Source organism: Condylostylus longicornis, unplaced genomic scaffold (assembly GCF_029603195.1).
Source record: "Condylostylus longicornis isolate FDR11 unplaced genomic scaffold, ASM2960319v2 ptg000018l, whole genome shotgun sequence".
NCBI lineage: Eukaryota > Metazoa > Arthropoda > Insecta > Diptera > Dolichopodidae > Condylostylus > Condylostylus longicornis.
In genome coordinates, this window is record NW_026577987.1 from 8,964,037 (window position 1) to 8,980,278 (window position 16,242).

A 16,242-nucleotide genomic window follows, 5' to 3' on the forward strand; every position below is an offset into this window, starting at 1 on the left:
ACCACAACATAAAACAATTAACACTTACTTATACATAAGTGTATGTAGACAATACAAAATTATTTTTTTGTCCATACATACTACATATTGTATAAAAATTCACAAATTTTCAATTTAATAAATCAAATTTGGGAAGAAAGTACATTATTTTATGTAAGTACTTTATGAAAGTACTTTTTATCCTTCTTATTTTTATATTTTCCTCATGTTCACTGCCACAACACAATTCCATTTACCACCACACAATAAGTCTACAGTAGTCGAAATCATATTTTCTAAATACACTTAGATTCATTTTAGAAATAAAAATTATTAAGATACCATAATTTACTTAAAATTTAAAAAGAAAATAATAGACGAATGCCTAGAGCTAAAGCTTTCTCGAGATAATTTATTGTAGTTTTCTAAGGAAAAAAATGTTTGTGTGATGGCGAAACTTGGATGTCTAAGACCAACTATTATAAATATTTGTCAGAAAGAATTTTTTAATCTAATTTGCTTTAACCCTCCAACACTAATCCCAACCACCCCCCGTCCCTCCCCCCTTTTAAGTTCAAGGAATCCCGCCATGAGAGTTGTATCATCGCTTCCACATAATCCTGCATTCCACAAATTATTATACTATTATGATATTCACTGTGTTTACTTCTTTGAATAATTACAAATGATATTTTGTTTTGCCTTTTACAGCAATGACTTTTGATTGCCGAATTTTTCCGTTCGTTATTTTGTCAAATATTCGAAATTGTTCTATTCAGCTATATATTCAATACACAAACAAGGTTATTAACCCTACCAATCAAGCATCTTAATTACTTTTATAAATATCTTTTTAATTAATATCTTTTAAGGTTTATAGTTTTTTTTTAAATTTTCCACGCATGAATTTAAACTTTATTACCAACCGACATATAGATTAACCTATTCAACAGATTCTGCAAGAATTTGAAATATTCAAATGGTGAATACTCTTTCATAAAATAAAATTAAACAAAATTTTTTGGGTGCATCGTTTGCGTTTCTATTGCGTATAAAACTATATTTGGATTCTATAAACATTTGCCATAGAAAACTTTTAGTGTGCAGTGTGAAATTTAAAACTTGGTAGTGAAACATAGAACACAAGGTATTTATTTTACCGATGAATTCGGCGATTTCAAATAAAAGGCTGATAACAATTGGAGTTCGTTTGAACGAATGATTGACAATAATTGTTATTTGATCTTTTTCGACGACATGCACTATCTTTTGAAATTCCTTTGAAGTTCATCTGAAACAGTAATCAACATTTAAAAATTTTTGGGGTTATAAAGTAACAAAGCAGAAGATTATTACTCGTATTTGAACTTGAAAAATAAAATTTTGAAAACCAACATGTTACTATAGACTATGGTTTACAAAGTCATAAAGAGTAAATATATTTTTAATAGAATTTAAAAGCAAACTTAATTACAAACATGGCGAATGCTTTTGATTTTTTATTATAATCCAATTTCTCAACAATTTTCATATTTTTTATGTTTTCAAAACAGTATTTTATGCAAATGTAACAAAATTCAAAAAAAAATTTATATGTACTTATGTATGTGCATACATATGCCCAGCGTGCATATTTATTAGTTTCACAAATCTCTTTTGTTATACATATATGTATGTACTTATACATATTGTACATATTATATAGGAAAATTGAAAAAAAAATATCATTTTTCAATGCTAAAACAAAGTGAGTCCTGCACTAAAGCCTACACATCATTAGCAAAAATTATATCGAAAACTTTCGTTAAGACATCCTTTTTTATCAGCAAAAAAATAAATAAATAAATTTATAATACTTTTTTTTTCAATCTTATTCTTCGAAAATTTTCAAGGTAGGCACGCATTTTATGATAAAAAAATATACAATACAAACTTTTCACTGTTTTTATCCATATGCATATACATATTACATAATTGCATGTTATATATCTACATATATTTGAATATTCGAAATATAGTGATTTATTAATTTTGTCAGTTACGCTCAAAATGTAATAAAAATTGCATTACATATTTTTAAACATTTTCAACCAATGAAACTTAAAAGTGTGTTCACCTTTAAATCAACAATGAATTTTTTTTTAATTAAAACACTTTATAAGACTTTATATAAGTACGAAGGATTAGCGTTTGCAGTCTAATTTGTCTGAGCAACTAGACTAAGCAAAGGGCAATTTAAACCAAATTAAGATTTTCTTACGTTTTTGTGAATAAGGATGAAGATTTTAGGGAATTTTATTTTGATTGAGCTGAGCTTTGCCGTATAGGCTGATAAGTCTGAATAGTTTTAAGAGAGAAGGTGAAAAAACACAGAGACAAATGGAGACTCGTTCTAAAAACATGATTTTTTTAATCACAAATGCCAGTTCAGGTTTTTAAAATTCAAATAAAGATTTTCTCATAAAACTATTTATGTTGTGTTTTTAAAAAAATTTCTCATAACTAAAACGTTCTGATAACTAATTTTGATATGGCCAATGAAGTTATTAAAACGTTTATTATTTACTATGTAGTGTAATCTTAAATCGACCATAAATTTAGACACAGGTAGGTAAGAAGGTACGCTACTATTTCTTTTTAAATCCACGTTCATACACATTTACGTCCACTTAATAATATATTCTGAATCTAGTGCAATAATATTTTAATATTTAATATTAATAAATCTTAATAATAAGATTAAAGATTTATTTAAGTATTAATAATACTAAATTTTAATAATAAAAATCTTAATATTTTTAATAGTACATTATGAAAACTCGGCTAAGGAAAATGGTAACAAAGTATTTATTACTGTCTTGTTTAGAAAAGCCGTAATAATACGTAAATATGTATATAGAAATGAGTCTGTTCGTAACAAAATGTATGTAGAGTATGTACAATCTTTCTCCCAAAATCTTTGAAAAAGTTTTTTAAGAAAAAATTTGAAGAGCGCTGATCTTGAAATAACTAACAGGCACTCATATTACGTATGTATAAATCTCATTTATACATTTGGGTGGGTGTGTATGCACATTTATACTAAATATAATAAAGTATGTATGATTATACAGAATAAATTTCTATGTATGTATATGCATTTACAATCTGTAGAAAAAAAAAACATTATGGAATAGTAAAAAAAAATTATATATAAATTTTATTTAAAATTAATTGCAATTAGATAGTTACTTATTGATTTTTTTCTCATAGTAGTTTTTTTATATTTTAAATTTTATTTTAATTGATATTACTTATTAAATTTTATGGTTTTGATTTTTATTTTTTTATTTTCATAAACTTAAATTTCCATAGCGAATTTCTTGGTTTTATTTTTAATATGATTCTGATTAGACTTGTAAAACTATAATTAAACGCTGAATGTAGTGTTTTCGTTAGTAAAATGTTGCACAAAAAAGATTTCTTGTCATAGTAAAATTTTCAATATTTTAAATATCACATAATGTAAAATTTTTTTTTAAAAAAATAAAAAAAAACACACATATTACACATATGTATGTATGCTTATATGTATGCACTAAGAAAAAAAATTAATATTTATATTGTCTTATTTCATTATTAAAACTTCAATTAACTTATTCTACAACAAAAAAAAATTTTTTTTAAATTAAAGTGAAAAAAAATAAAAATTTGTTTCAAATTATTTCTTAATTTTCTTATTTGAGAAGCGCCTTTTAAAAAACAACCATCACCGACGCCATATTGATGCGACTAACAAGAATCAAAAATTTCTTTCATTCTGGTTTCTTTTTCTCATATTCCTATCTTTTACATTCGTTAGGTTTCGATCCGATGGGAATGAGATACTAAACTAATAGGCTGTCGCTTCGCTATAGGCAAGACTTTATATTCATATGAATGAAACAAATCGTTTTGTGTTGTGAATGGAACAAAAATGAAACTTAATTTCTAGTTTTTGCTATTCACAATTAACATTGGATATTGTGATTTTTTCATAATTTTATGTGTACGTACCACAGACATCTTTATATAGATACATTGTAGGAGTTTATGGTACGTACCCTTCTTCTACACATCAAACATTAAGTATGCCCGAATTTTTGTTTGATTTGACAAAAATTTTATGAATAAATCAAATTTTTAATATTAAGTTTTGCTCGATGTAAAAAAGGTTGAAATCAAAGAAAGTTTTATTGAATAATGCGAACTAAAATTTAAATTCTAGGACATTATTAATTTTATTATTGTTAATTTTTAATATTGAAAATTTGAAAGAAGGAATTATGCTATAAATTTAAATACTATTTTTTATTTTAAATTTAATTATTTTTAATAAAACATGAGAAACAGATTCAATTTTATTTTATATTTATCAAACACAAATCTCTGAGAGTCACGGACACTTAGTCCATTTTTGGTCGATAAGTTAATGGAAAAATTTCCAGAAATATTAGCTTTTTTCCAAAAATATTGTTCAAATACAACGTTAATTATTAATTATATTTTATAATTTAAATAAAATTTTAAAAGATATGAAATCATATCATTTTGTCAGTTTAAATGATTATTAAAACTTTTTATATAAAGTTTATACTTTATAATTCTTTTCAGTTACTTTAACATGTTTTGAAAATTTTGAGGCTTTAATAAAAAATATATAAAAATTTATTGCTAAAAATACTAAAAAAAACTAAGCTGGTATAAAAATAAAGGTTCTTAAGTAAGCGCATATTCTATTGCAAAGCATTTTCATTAGTAAATTACATATTTACTTTTTGAGTTAGAATTTAAGTAAAGGTGTTAAAGAAAGCACATATTATTTTATAGTCAAATTTATTTATTGTTTACTCAATTTTTATTTGTTAAATAAATTTCAGGCAACGTTTACACTTTTCAATTTAAAATATTGTATACAAGATCAATTATAATAACAAACTCATTTTTTTTTATGGAAACGAGTCCGTTTAATAATAACCATGTACAATAGCACAGTACAATATTTTTAAATAAAAAACATCTCCATATACATTTTATATTTGTACTCGCGTAATAAAAACCCCGCATTATAGAACCTCCTCAACTCAAAATTTTAAAATTCTCATTGAGTGAAATTAGAAATTTTGTTTCCAAAAAAAAAAAGCTTAGCTTTCAGTTTCTGAAATGTTTCATTTCAAATTTTCACCAAACAAATTTTCGATTCGCTACTAGCAAGTGATATACACTAAAATTATACACATAGTATTCATTATTGCAATTTCAACTACGTGTATGTATGTCAATATATTCAAAAACTTTGTTATACACTTACTGTTAAAAATTAACAATTTTCTTGTTGAACCTAATCGTCTTATAGGACTTTTAATTTCTTCATGTTCATCCATCATATTAAATATCTGAAACAATAAATAAGACAAAGATTTATTCAATACTTTTAAACAAATAACAAATTTTAGAATAAAAATATTAGAGCAAATACAAAAATATGTGTACAAATACCGATTTTCAGTTAATATATATATAGTTATAGGTATAAATATATGTACATATGAATAGCTACGTATAATTCCTACATAAGTATTTCTGTGTGTTTTTAATTTTGTTTTTGAGCTAAATATGTACATATATACACATATTGTAAGTTCCAAAAATATTAGTATTACAATGCTGGTATTAATTTAAAATATTTTTTCGTGTAATTCATGTTAAGCTACACAACAAAAATTGTGTTTATCGCCGTCGCAATGATCCTTATTTAACATTTGTATCATTAATACAAACGCATGAATGTTAAATGATATTGTTATTGCTACAAAAAAAGAAAAAAATTAATAGCGTTTGTTCCATCTCTGTTTACTTTCTCTTAAAAATATAAAATAAAATCAAAGACAAGGTGTAAAATATCAAAATTAATATATTATGTATGTAGGTATATATTTAGGAGAACTATAAGAACTTTTAACGATATACATATATATGTATGTTTGTAAAAGATATCGTAAACAAAATACATATACTACATATACTTATGTATGTATGTATATAAAAAATTTTATTATTAAAACTTGAAATTTTTTTAAGGAAATTTATAATAATGTGGATGCATGAAATCTATTTACACACGTGCATATTTACACAGATTTACCGTAATGCCTCGTAATATTTTGTTTTATATATCTACCTAATATGATAATTGAAACTTGTGAATTTATTATACATACGATGCGAATGATATGAAATATTCGTACCAGTTTGTTTATTAAAGTTATCACTCAGAAAAAATCAATTAGATATACAGAAATTCGAACTCTTTAAAATTTTAATACTATTTTCTCACTTCAGTCATTAAAACCTCGCTTCAAGCCATTTTTTCTTTATGAATTAAAGGCGAAAATTACGGGTATCAAAAACGAATCTAAGCGAGAGATTACTGTATATACATACATATATATAATGCAAATACATATTTAATTATATCATTCAATTCTTTTGTTTATAATAGCTCCACAAACTTATTCATTTAATCTTTCATTTCATTCGATGTTTAAAATTGCTTCAATTATCATGATTATTTATTCAACTTTTTGTAATATTCACATATTAAACAAAGTTAACAAACCAAATATTTAAGATTTGAAAAAATTGAAGAAAAAAAACAGCACTAAAATTTTTCAAAGCCTTTAGTTAATTGCGCAACTTTGATTTTACTCATAATCAATAATAAAAATTGAAAGACAGCCTGCCGCAAACGAATAACATCAGACTGATATTCTTGCTTATCACCATGCTTGTTTAAAAAAAGAATCAATGAACTCAAGGGTACTTTTTTTAAAAATTCAAAATAATTGTCATTTTTTCGTTAATAAATACGTTTTTCTAAAAGCCCAGTAAAATTGCTTCTACGTCAGGAAATTGCAATTGTCATAAAAATGTCATTCTATTCCAAATCAGATTTGAATATTTTTTACTCTTTTAACCCAATACCGCATAGTTCTCGTCGTCAATTGAAATAAACTGAGAGACCCAATTACATATGTATATATGTATGTAATAGAGAATAAACCAATGTTCAACATAAGTCGTGGCAACCCCAGGCAGAGATAGTAAGAATCGTAGTAAGCATATGTATGTACATATATAAGTACCTTGTAATTTAATATGTTCCTGCAAAAATGGTCTTAATTTCTTTCATTTCGATGACCATGGACCATTAAGTTCTTTTTTTAAGCTTTACATTTGCACAGTATATGTGCAGGATAACAGTTCAACATAACTATAATGCCTTGGTGTAATGCAACAGCACTGATGATAGAATATATACATATGTATGTAAGTATGTATGAGTATACATATGTATGAACATCGTCTATCATGTGTATATAATATGTTTCCAGATTAGGACTCTTTTTTTTTTTAAAGTATTAAAATCTGATTCTTCTAATTGATTCGATATACAATTTATAACTTACCAAATAAATTTATTGAAAGAATCAAACTTGGAGGAAAGAATAAACAAATTAAAAAGGATTTAAACTCCATGCTTACCTTTTCCATTTTCTTTTTTCATTTAACAAGAACGCGCAATTTATGTATTTCTAAACATACATATATAGATGTTTAAATATTTCAACTTAGTTAATTTTAATTCTATTTAAAACTATATGTAAATGTAACGCAAAACTAAACTATTTACAAAAATTTTATAAAATTTATATTAGGTGCAATAAGTTTTATATTCACTTAGCTTATTTTCTTTAAAATCTAAATAAAACCAATACAACACAACTGAAACATCGTAAAAGTGAAACTGATCTTTTACGCAATTTGGTATTGCCGTTTTATGATTTGAAAATGTAGACTTATTTGATATATTTAATATATCATATAATTATTAGAGCTATAAATTAAATTCATTTATCTTAACGTGATAAAAATAAAGATCTGGACATTATTTCTTTGTATATTTATGTATGTATGTACATTATTTACCTAATGTTTCATATACATATGTACATATTTTTCATTTCATCGATTTTGAAAGAATTTGTAGAAGCCTGATTATTTTTTATAAAAATAAATTTTAATTTTTTGAATAACATAATTTATGAATATGTTAATATGTTGTTCTACAATTAAATGGTTTAAAAATCAAATTACTGTTATTTTGGTTTACAGAAGCGAAAAGAGACAGATCTAACTCCATATGAACGCTTGCATTTTAAAAGAGTATCATTTCTATTTTTAGGCGAAATTTCATTCTGTTTTCACTAACTGGGTTACTTACCTGCATTCATGTCATGTTGAATTACATGTTCGCACTCAAAAATGCATTTTTATATTAAACATTCAAAGAGATTTAAGTAATTTTCACTGTTGCTGAATCCATTTGTACATCAAGCTGACAGGTCTTTTTTATGTCAAAATTTTTACATGAAATAGAAAGTAAATTAATTAAATACATATTAACATCCACACATATTATAAGTATGGCTATATGCATACGCATGTATGTATGAATATAAGTATTTGTTTGCTTAGCAAATTGAGTTTACTCCGTCATTATTTTGCTCAATGAATGACGTGCCTTATTTAATAGAGCAATGAAAGTGTCGATGCAAAGGTAAGAGCGGTTTCATTCTAGTTCTAGTATTTAAGTCGAATTTAAAATCTAGTATAATAAATACGAAAATTGATCTGTTTTTGACTAAAAGAAATTTGCAGAACATTATGTTACATACAAATTTAGAGTAAAAATAAGTACATGTACAAATAGTATTGTATATAATGTTTCGTATTTACATTATACATATGAATGTACATGTGTAATGAATGTGCATATGAAATGAATGCTTCTACAAAGATTACATTTATAATTTCTTGAAATACTTTTATCATTTTCACGCATTAAAAGTCTGAGGCGGCAAATTCTCAAAGCGCAATTACTCAAAACAGTAGTTGGTCACTTTAGAACCTTAGAATTCTAAACCAGCGGTATATGTACATATGCATTTATGTATATACGAGTACATAGGATCTTTTGTACGACGCATAGGATCCTTTGTGATTCTCATTCCCACCTACATTAACAATATATGTAGGCCCTTGTCAAAGTCCATTATAGCAGCCACCTCAAATCGCGAGACTTCCATCGGGGTCACAAAGCCCCCGTTAAGGACCTCAGTCGTAGGTGAACCAGCGCTTCGCATGCACACAATATATACTCCGCCGTTTCGTCCTCTTTCAGGCAAAGACGAGGGACCTCACCCTCCACCTTGTTATCCCTTCAGTTGGTTTAATATTGTCATTTACTTGAGGAAAACCTAAAATGCAGAATTCCACCGATTATCGGTAAAATATAATAGAGGCGGATGGTTTCACGGCGGAAATTTCTTATAAACATGACATTGTCCGCCCTGAAAAAAGGACTCAAAAATTTGAAGAAACAAGCTTATATTATTCGTGCTACTTCTGTTATTTATTATAATAAATAAAACAACATACAGTTTTTATTGCAATATGTTATTTGAATTTCAGCCATTTCCGAGTAATTTAGAAAAAAATCTATAAAAAATCATAAAAAGATAATGGTTTTCATTTTTTTTAATTTGAATCTTCTATCAATAATGTGAATAATTAACTAAATGCAATGAATCCTAATTTCATATTTTAAGCAAGTGACAAAATTTCTTTTTTATTTATGTTTTAAATATGTTTTTTGTTGAGTTTAGTTTTAGTAAATATATTATTTAAAAATTCAAATTGCCCTTAAAACCACAAAAATTCGACGTGTGGCAAATAAAAATCATTTTATACATAATTTCCTTCTTATTTTAAAGCGATAAATTCTTCATCAATGTTGATTGCTACATTTAGCTCACAATTGGTAAAATTAACACATACACCCACCTTCGGAATCCTGAAAAACAGAATCGATTTATTTCTGAATCTTAACGATAATTAATTAATAAATAAATACCTGTTGTTGACCTGAAGATGGCTGAGTTTGCAAATCGACGGCTTTTTTTAAATAAAAATTAAGGAAAATTAAATTTTTAAAAGATATTTGCGGAATAAAAGTTATAACAGAAAATATATACAGCTTTAGAAAACAAAATGTACAACATACAAACTGTATATTAAAAATATTAGGATTTAATATACATACATTAAGATTTTAAAAATCAATTTTATATTTAAGAACGCTGTAACAAATTTAACTTTTTTTAAATATTTGGCAGTTGATCGCAAGTTTAGTTTAAATGATAACGATGCTTTCCAGCTTCCAACAAGCTTTGCACACATGCAAGATGTACTCATTGTACTCATTTGTACAAATAAGTACACAAGAATAAATTCGTAAAGTAAACTAAGAGAAATAAATCATGCAAAGCATGCAGAGTAGCTTCTAACGTAGTATAGAATAATTATAAACATAGTTTTAGGACAAATTAATAATTTACTGAAATATTACATCTGTGTTTCAGTTTCAAACCAAAAAGTAAAATAAAATTATTAATATAAAATTGCAGAAAATAAACTTTTTATTGTTATAATAATATAAATAAAATTGTTAACCTTATATTTAACTAAAATTATAATAAGTAATTATGTTTTATATAACTTTTAAAATGCAGTTTGATTCTAATGGGTGTTATTATTTGAAATAATTTGGAAATTTTAATTTCTATTATGATTGTGTTTAGTTTTACAACTGTCTTTTGATTTTAATTGAAATGTAATTGTCTTTACTATCATACTTTTTTTTTAATTAATACTAATATATAATATAATACTCGTATTGTAAAATTTTTTGAATTACAAATAAAGTAATATAAAGTATGATGAAAAAATTTTAAGTAAAATATCCGGCTTTATACAACCATAATAGAATTGAAAAACATATAGAACTCACGTAAAAATTTAAGAATATACAAATTGTGAAACGAAAATTCCTATTACAAATTTATTTTACGTTTTTTTTTTTCATTAAATAACCACATACTAAAATTAGTGTACATTATTGCTAAGATTAAGAAATTTTGTTTTCAATGATCAACTATGTTTGGACATTTTTTTATTTGATCTAAAAAATTAAAGTAATGTATTTTAAAAATTTCAATGAAAGTCATCGAGTCAACGATTATATACCCGCATAATTCCTTCATTTTCATTCAAATTTCAATAATCACTTCTAGCATGCACAGCCTCCCTCTGGATCCTTTGTTTCATAAGATGTATCTTTTAAAATAACTTCTTGCACTGAAGAAACATAAAAATAAAAAAAAAACAACAAAAAAACAAAAAAGCACGAGAAATAATATTAAGGAAAATTAAATATTTAAATAAGTCAAAAAGAAATTCAAATAAAAAGTTTCAATTAATGAATTTTTAAAAATTGAAAAAATTTCTACCGTTTTATAAACCAAAATACTTAGCTAAATTAATTTTTTTTGTAATTACAAATATACTAAAACTCTGAATTTGTGTACTTAATTTCTACCTTAGAAAAATACTATATTTAAAATAAGTGTTTTATATTATAATAAACTCTTTATATTTATATCATCATTATATTATACCATCATACTTTTATTTTTAGCTAAATATTAGGAAAAAATATTAAAATGATACTTAAATTATCTTATACTTCTATAAAATTGTATAATAAAATTATACCGCATGGATGTAATAAATAATGATAAAATTACTATAGCCAATAAATCTAATACTAATCTAATACTGAAAATTTTGGCTTTTTGCTTATATTCTTCTATGTGTAATAAGTGCAAAGGTATTAAATTCCATTGATTGCCAGATAGGACAAAAAAGAAAAAAACAGTGAAACTTTACAGAAAAAATAAAAATTATGCCAAATAAATAATGAAAGTAAACTGCTTATCAAAAGTTTAAATAAAGCAAAATGAAATTAACTAAAATAAGCGATATAGCGAATTACATGCCAAATCATACTGTTTTTAGATAACAGACTGGCATTGTTTTGAAATTATAAAGTTTCTATTCTCCCATTTGTTAGATAATTTATTTACAAGAGCAATTATATGCAAAAATAATTAAGCAAGTATCATTGTCTACAAAATAAAAAAACACTTGATGATATTCTCAATATTGATAACTTTTTGTAAGGAATAGCAAGCGTTAAAAAACAGCGAACATAATGAAATTTTGTTTTTCAAAAATTGAAGAACGTTTTTTTTAAAAAGGATACTGTCTTCTGGCGGTTTGTTTTCTGTAGAATCCATTCCAGGTAAAGCTGCTGCTACTCTTCTAAATAACTAAAAAACGTGAGAATAAGATATCATTGAAAATTTCCAAAAATTATATATTTGAGAAACCTACTTGTTTAACATTATATCCAGCTTTCGCACTGGTTTCTATGAACATAACGTTTAATTCTTTAGCCTTCCTCTCACCTTCTTCAGTCGAAACTTGACGCTTATCTGATAAATCAGTTTTATTACCAACTAACATAATGATAACATCACTACCACGTTCAGTTCTAACATCATCAATCCACTTAGATGTTTGATGGTATGAATTGGCATCTTTAATAAATCAAATAATATTAAAATTTTATTGTATTTATACATAGATTTATTTTTAACACACTTGTAATGTCATAAACGACCACAGCTACAGTTGAATCACGAATGTATGAAGGAATTAATGAACGAAATCTTTCTTGACCTGCAGTGTCCCATAATTGTAATCTTACAGTGCGATCTTCTAAGTACATAGTTTTTGAAAGAAAATCTATACCGATTGTAGCCTAAATTTTATTATTGGTTATTTTCGTTTGCTTGATAAAATGAATTGCACTTTACCTGATACGTATTGTCAAAGCTATCATACATGAATCGGGTTATCAACGATGTTTTGCCAACTACAAAAAAAATTCAATTAGTAAATAAATAACTAAATGATAAGAGTGATTAATTTTTATTTAAACTAATCTAAAGAAAGTGCCACATTACACATAATTGTTTTGTGTTTAACCAAATACATATTAGATACAGGAATAAAACGTATAAAAAGCTATGAATAAATAAACATATATATGTATAATTGTAGTTTAGTTCATTAATTCAATAAAACTTTTATCTATTTATATCATATTTGCATATCAGAATTAAACAAAAACTTTAAAATATCCACACAATAAGAATATGGAAATTTAAGTGGTTTTGAATAAGAATAAATCTAAATATTATGTATATTTACAATATTGTTGAGGTTCTTTAAAAATAATACCACGAATTGGAAAATAGAATTTGCATAACATAAAAATTTTTTAAAGAATTTGAAATAGGTCAGTCTGCAACTTTAATCAATATGCAATCTAAGTAAGTTATGTATCGAAGTCGTTCCAATCCGAGCTCAAGTGCTTGGGTGTTCATTACACTTTTATGTTTAATAGCCCTTCTTAATATTTTTCGACTACCTACATTTGAGAATGTTAATTTTATATAACCCAATATCTCTCTAGAAGTACATCATACCGATCAATATAATTTTTGTCAAAAATATTTTATGTTAAGAAATTAAAAATTTTTTATAAATGGTATTATTCATATCACAGTTTAATGACGAGTCTGAATTTGGAAAATTTTGTATATTTTATTTACATTTTTATAGACGAAATGAGTAATCTAAATAAATATTAGAACAGGGCATGTCTAATAATCTATTCCTTACTTTATAAAGTCCTTAACAATCCCTTTCAGAAAAACCTTTTTAAAAATCCTTTTTCAGAAAAATTTGTTTTTAAAAAATGTTAAAAGCGTTAAAGTACGTACTAATAATAATAAATAAAATAATGAGAATAAAGTAATGCATATTTTATGTTTTATATATTACGTGAGTATTAAAAATGTTAGAATGAGAAATAGCCTGACTAGACTGAGACGGTAGTTTTTTATGTAAAAAAAAAACACGTCAACATTTCCAAATCACCAAATTTTTAAATAAATTTTACAAAATTTTTAAATGAGAATATTGAATTCATAATCTGGAAATTTTTCAATTTAAGCATTATGAATTAGCTCTATCATGCAAGAGTGCATAACTGGAAATTAATGTTTTAAGAATGAGAACTAGACTTTGTCGAATTTCAAAGTTAATAGTCGATTAATTAATAAATTCTTACCGCTTTGTTCACCCAAGAAAACTAATTTAAATTTCCTTAATGGATTTCCGAAATCTCCAGACGTCATGATTTTCTATTAACTAATGTAAATAAGTTAGTTTAAAAAATTTCAAATTTTTCTTTAATGTTAAATGGTAATAAAATAAAAAAAAATATTGAGTCACTGGCTTCAAATTACACTGAATTATATTTGACAACCACTCCTATAAAATGGTTTTTCGAGTGAAGTTTATTTGATGATATGTTGTGCAACTTCAAATTTTATGTTCTGTCAATTTTTCGATAGGGTTCCTTTCTAAATGTAGCATCATATAGGTTTTAAATAAAACTTTAAAACAGTGATTTTCAATTTTTATTGATTCATAAAGTAATTCTGAAATCTAAGTAAAACCATTTAAATGAAAAGTGAGATCTTTATTTATGTGATTTGATAGCTGCCACTATGTGTTTGTCCAAATAATTCTCCTTTCTTTGATTTAATGAATTAGAATTTCCAAAAAGACGTCACTTAATGAGCAGAATTACAAAAAAGACGTCACTCTTATTGTCAAAAAGATATATTGAAATGAAAAATGCACATTTTGCCACTTTATTTGCTTTGAAAACTTTGTTAATTTCATGTATTTTTGTTCATGTCTGGAAAATTATTGTAAATTAACACATTGGTTAAGTTAAAAGCAGAACAATACCGATTTTTCGCTTCAAAATCTGAGGAGAGTTCATATAGAATATACGTATTTAAATGGGACAGGCCACAATCAAGCGTAATTACCCCTGCGAATTTCACCGCCAGTGAATAGCAAAAATCCTATTTTATCGCTGACGTTTTTGTTTTTTTTGACATAATCTTTTTCCACTTGTGTGACATTATGTACGAAACACTGTGCACTTAATTTCGCCATTCTACTGTTGTTTTGGGTTAATAACGAAAATCATCCGCGGTTGTCGTTCGCTACTTTGGTTATGTTCTTACAATTCGCATTACGAAATTAGTTTCATTATAATTTAAAGTTAAAATAAACAATTTTTACAAGCTTATTTAAATATAAGTCATAAAGACTTTTTCGTTACCAGATTATAATTCAATTACTTTTCAATTGAATTGTTTCACAACGAGTTGAAATTTTATTTTCGTCTTCCAAAATGACCTATTGCTATAAGTTTCATCATATGAAATACTTGTTACGCTTATGTAATAAAAAAGTTTTGTACTACGATTATTAATATAATATGTCAAAAATTGTACAATATTATTAACATGTCACAATTTATTTCTGATACAATATGTCAAAGGCGTTTTATATAACATACATATTAAGGTCAAAATATATTGTATTCTACAGTAGCCCCTTTTACGAAACACAATTAAAAATAACTTAGATAAATTTTATTGATATCTTTTTTTAATAATTCTCTAAAAAAACTTTAAAGTATGTGGGAAAATTAGTACGACTTGTCAAAAAATTAAATAACATTTCGTGAAAAAAACACACTCATGAAAAAGTGCTTATCATTTTTAACTAAGATAACCGAGTTAAAATTTAAGTTAGTTGCTGAAGGAACATAATATTGTTGTAACCGCCAAGTTTTTAACCGATTTTCACGCAAAAAAAATTTTTGGTGGATATTTTTCAATATAGGTGAACCCATTTCGATGGCATTCAATTTAAACAGTTATCTTTAAAAATCGTGGTAATCGTAAGGATATACGCATTATCTGTTGAAACTGGCCTGTTCAATGTGCTCTATAAAAAAATATATGGATGAACAAATAGCAAACATACAAATAATCTACTAGTATGGGTTAAGTATAATGTATTTTCTTCCAAGAAAAAAATATCAGTACATATTTTTTATACATAAAACAATAATAAATACTGAAAAAAATTGCAAAAATGCTCCAATGCTCCAATCTATTAATTCGAATTTCATATTCTATAGTTTTTTAAATATTAGTTATAAATTTCAATCACTTCTTTTGCAATTGTCAAGAGTAAAAGAAATTCTAACTTTTAACATATTTTTTATTAAACTCTATAGTATTATGTCAAAATTAGTAGTTGGCGCTTTCGCCATAATTT

The 16,242-nt window shown here is 25.1% G+C and overlaps 2 protein-coding genes across 4 annotated transcripts in view; both read right to left on the bottom strand.

Moving 5' to 3' along the window:
• The window catches only part of LOC129606245 (SLIT-ROBO Rho GTPase-activating protein 1-like), a 42,533-nt gene extending 34,830 nt beyond the window's left edge, over positions 1–7,703 (bottom strand). The window contains exons 1-2 of one of the 2 annotated variants that reach the window (XM_055516450.1): positions 7,543–7,703; positions 5,309–5,393 (exon numbers count right to left, since the gene is read on the bottom strand). In XM_055516450.1, coding sequence (XP_055372425.1) covers positions 5,309–5,393; positions 7,543–7,551 — 94 coding nt within the window. In that variant the 5' untranslated portion in view covers positions 7,552–7,703. Of the gene's footprint in view, positions 1–3,210; positions 3,749–5,308; positions 5,394–7,542 lie in introns of those variants that run through there. The other variant, XM_055516452.1, reaches the window with a different exon arrangement.
• A 1,822-nt stretch (positions 7,704–9,525) lies between these two features.
• On the bottom strand, positions 9,526–14,396 carry LOC129606268 (ras-related protein Rab6). 2 transcript variants are annotated; one of them, XM_055516496.1, is made up of 7 exons: positions 14,162–14,396; positions 12,840–12,898; positions 12,625–12,784; positions 12,355–12,560; positions 12,224–12,290; positions 9,974–10,014; positions 9,526–9,913 (listed from the first exon to the last, which is right to left on the bottom strand). In XM_055516496.1, the coding sequence occupies exons 1-7, from the start codon at positions 14,226–14,228 to the stop codon at positions 9,887–9,889; spliced, it is 627 nt and encodes a 208-aa protein (XP_055372471.1). In that variant the 5' UTR covers positions 14,229–14,396; the 3' UTR covers positions 9,526–9,886. The 2 variants fall into 2 exon arrangements, with proteins under 2 accessions (XP_055372471.1, XP_055372470.1); XM_055516495.1 differs by lacking the exons at positions 9,526–9,913; positions 9,974–10,014 and adding exons at positions 10,525–11,080; positions 11,146–11,256 and having other exon boundaries at positions 14,162–14,394.
• Positions 14,397–16,242: the final 1,846 nt, after the last annotated feature.

Excerpts from the sequence above, each read along its gene's own strand:
- LOC129606268 (XM_055516496.1), bottom strand. The coding sequence starts at position 14,228 with ATGACGTCTGGAGATTTCGGAAATCCATTAAGGAAATTTAAATTAGTT. Across the intron at positions 12,785-12,839 it reads GCTTTGACAATACGTATCAG|GCTACAATCGGTATAGATTT; the intron begins GTAAAGTGCAAT and ends AATAAAATTTAG. Across the intron at positions 10,015-12,223 it reads AAACAAACCGCCAGAAGACA|CCGTCGATTTGCAAACTCAG; the intron begins GTATCCTTTTTA and ends ATTTAAAAAAAG.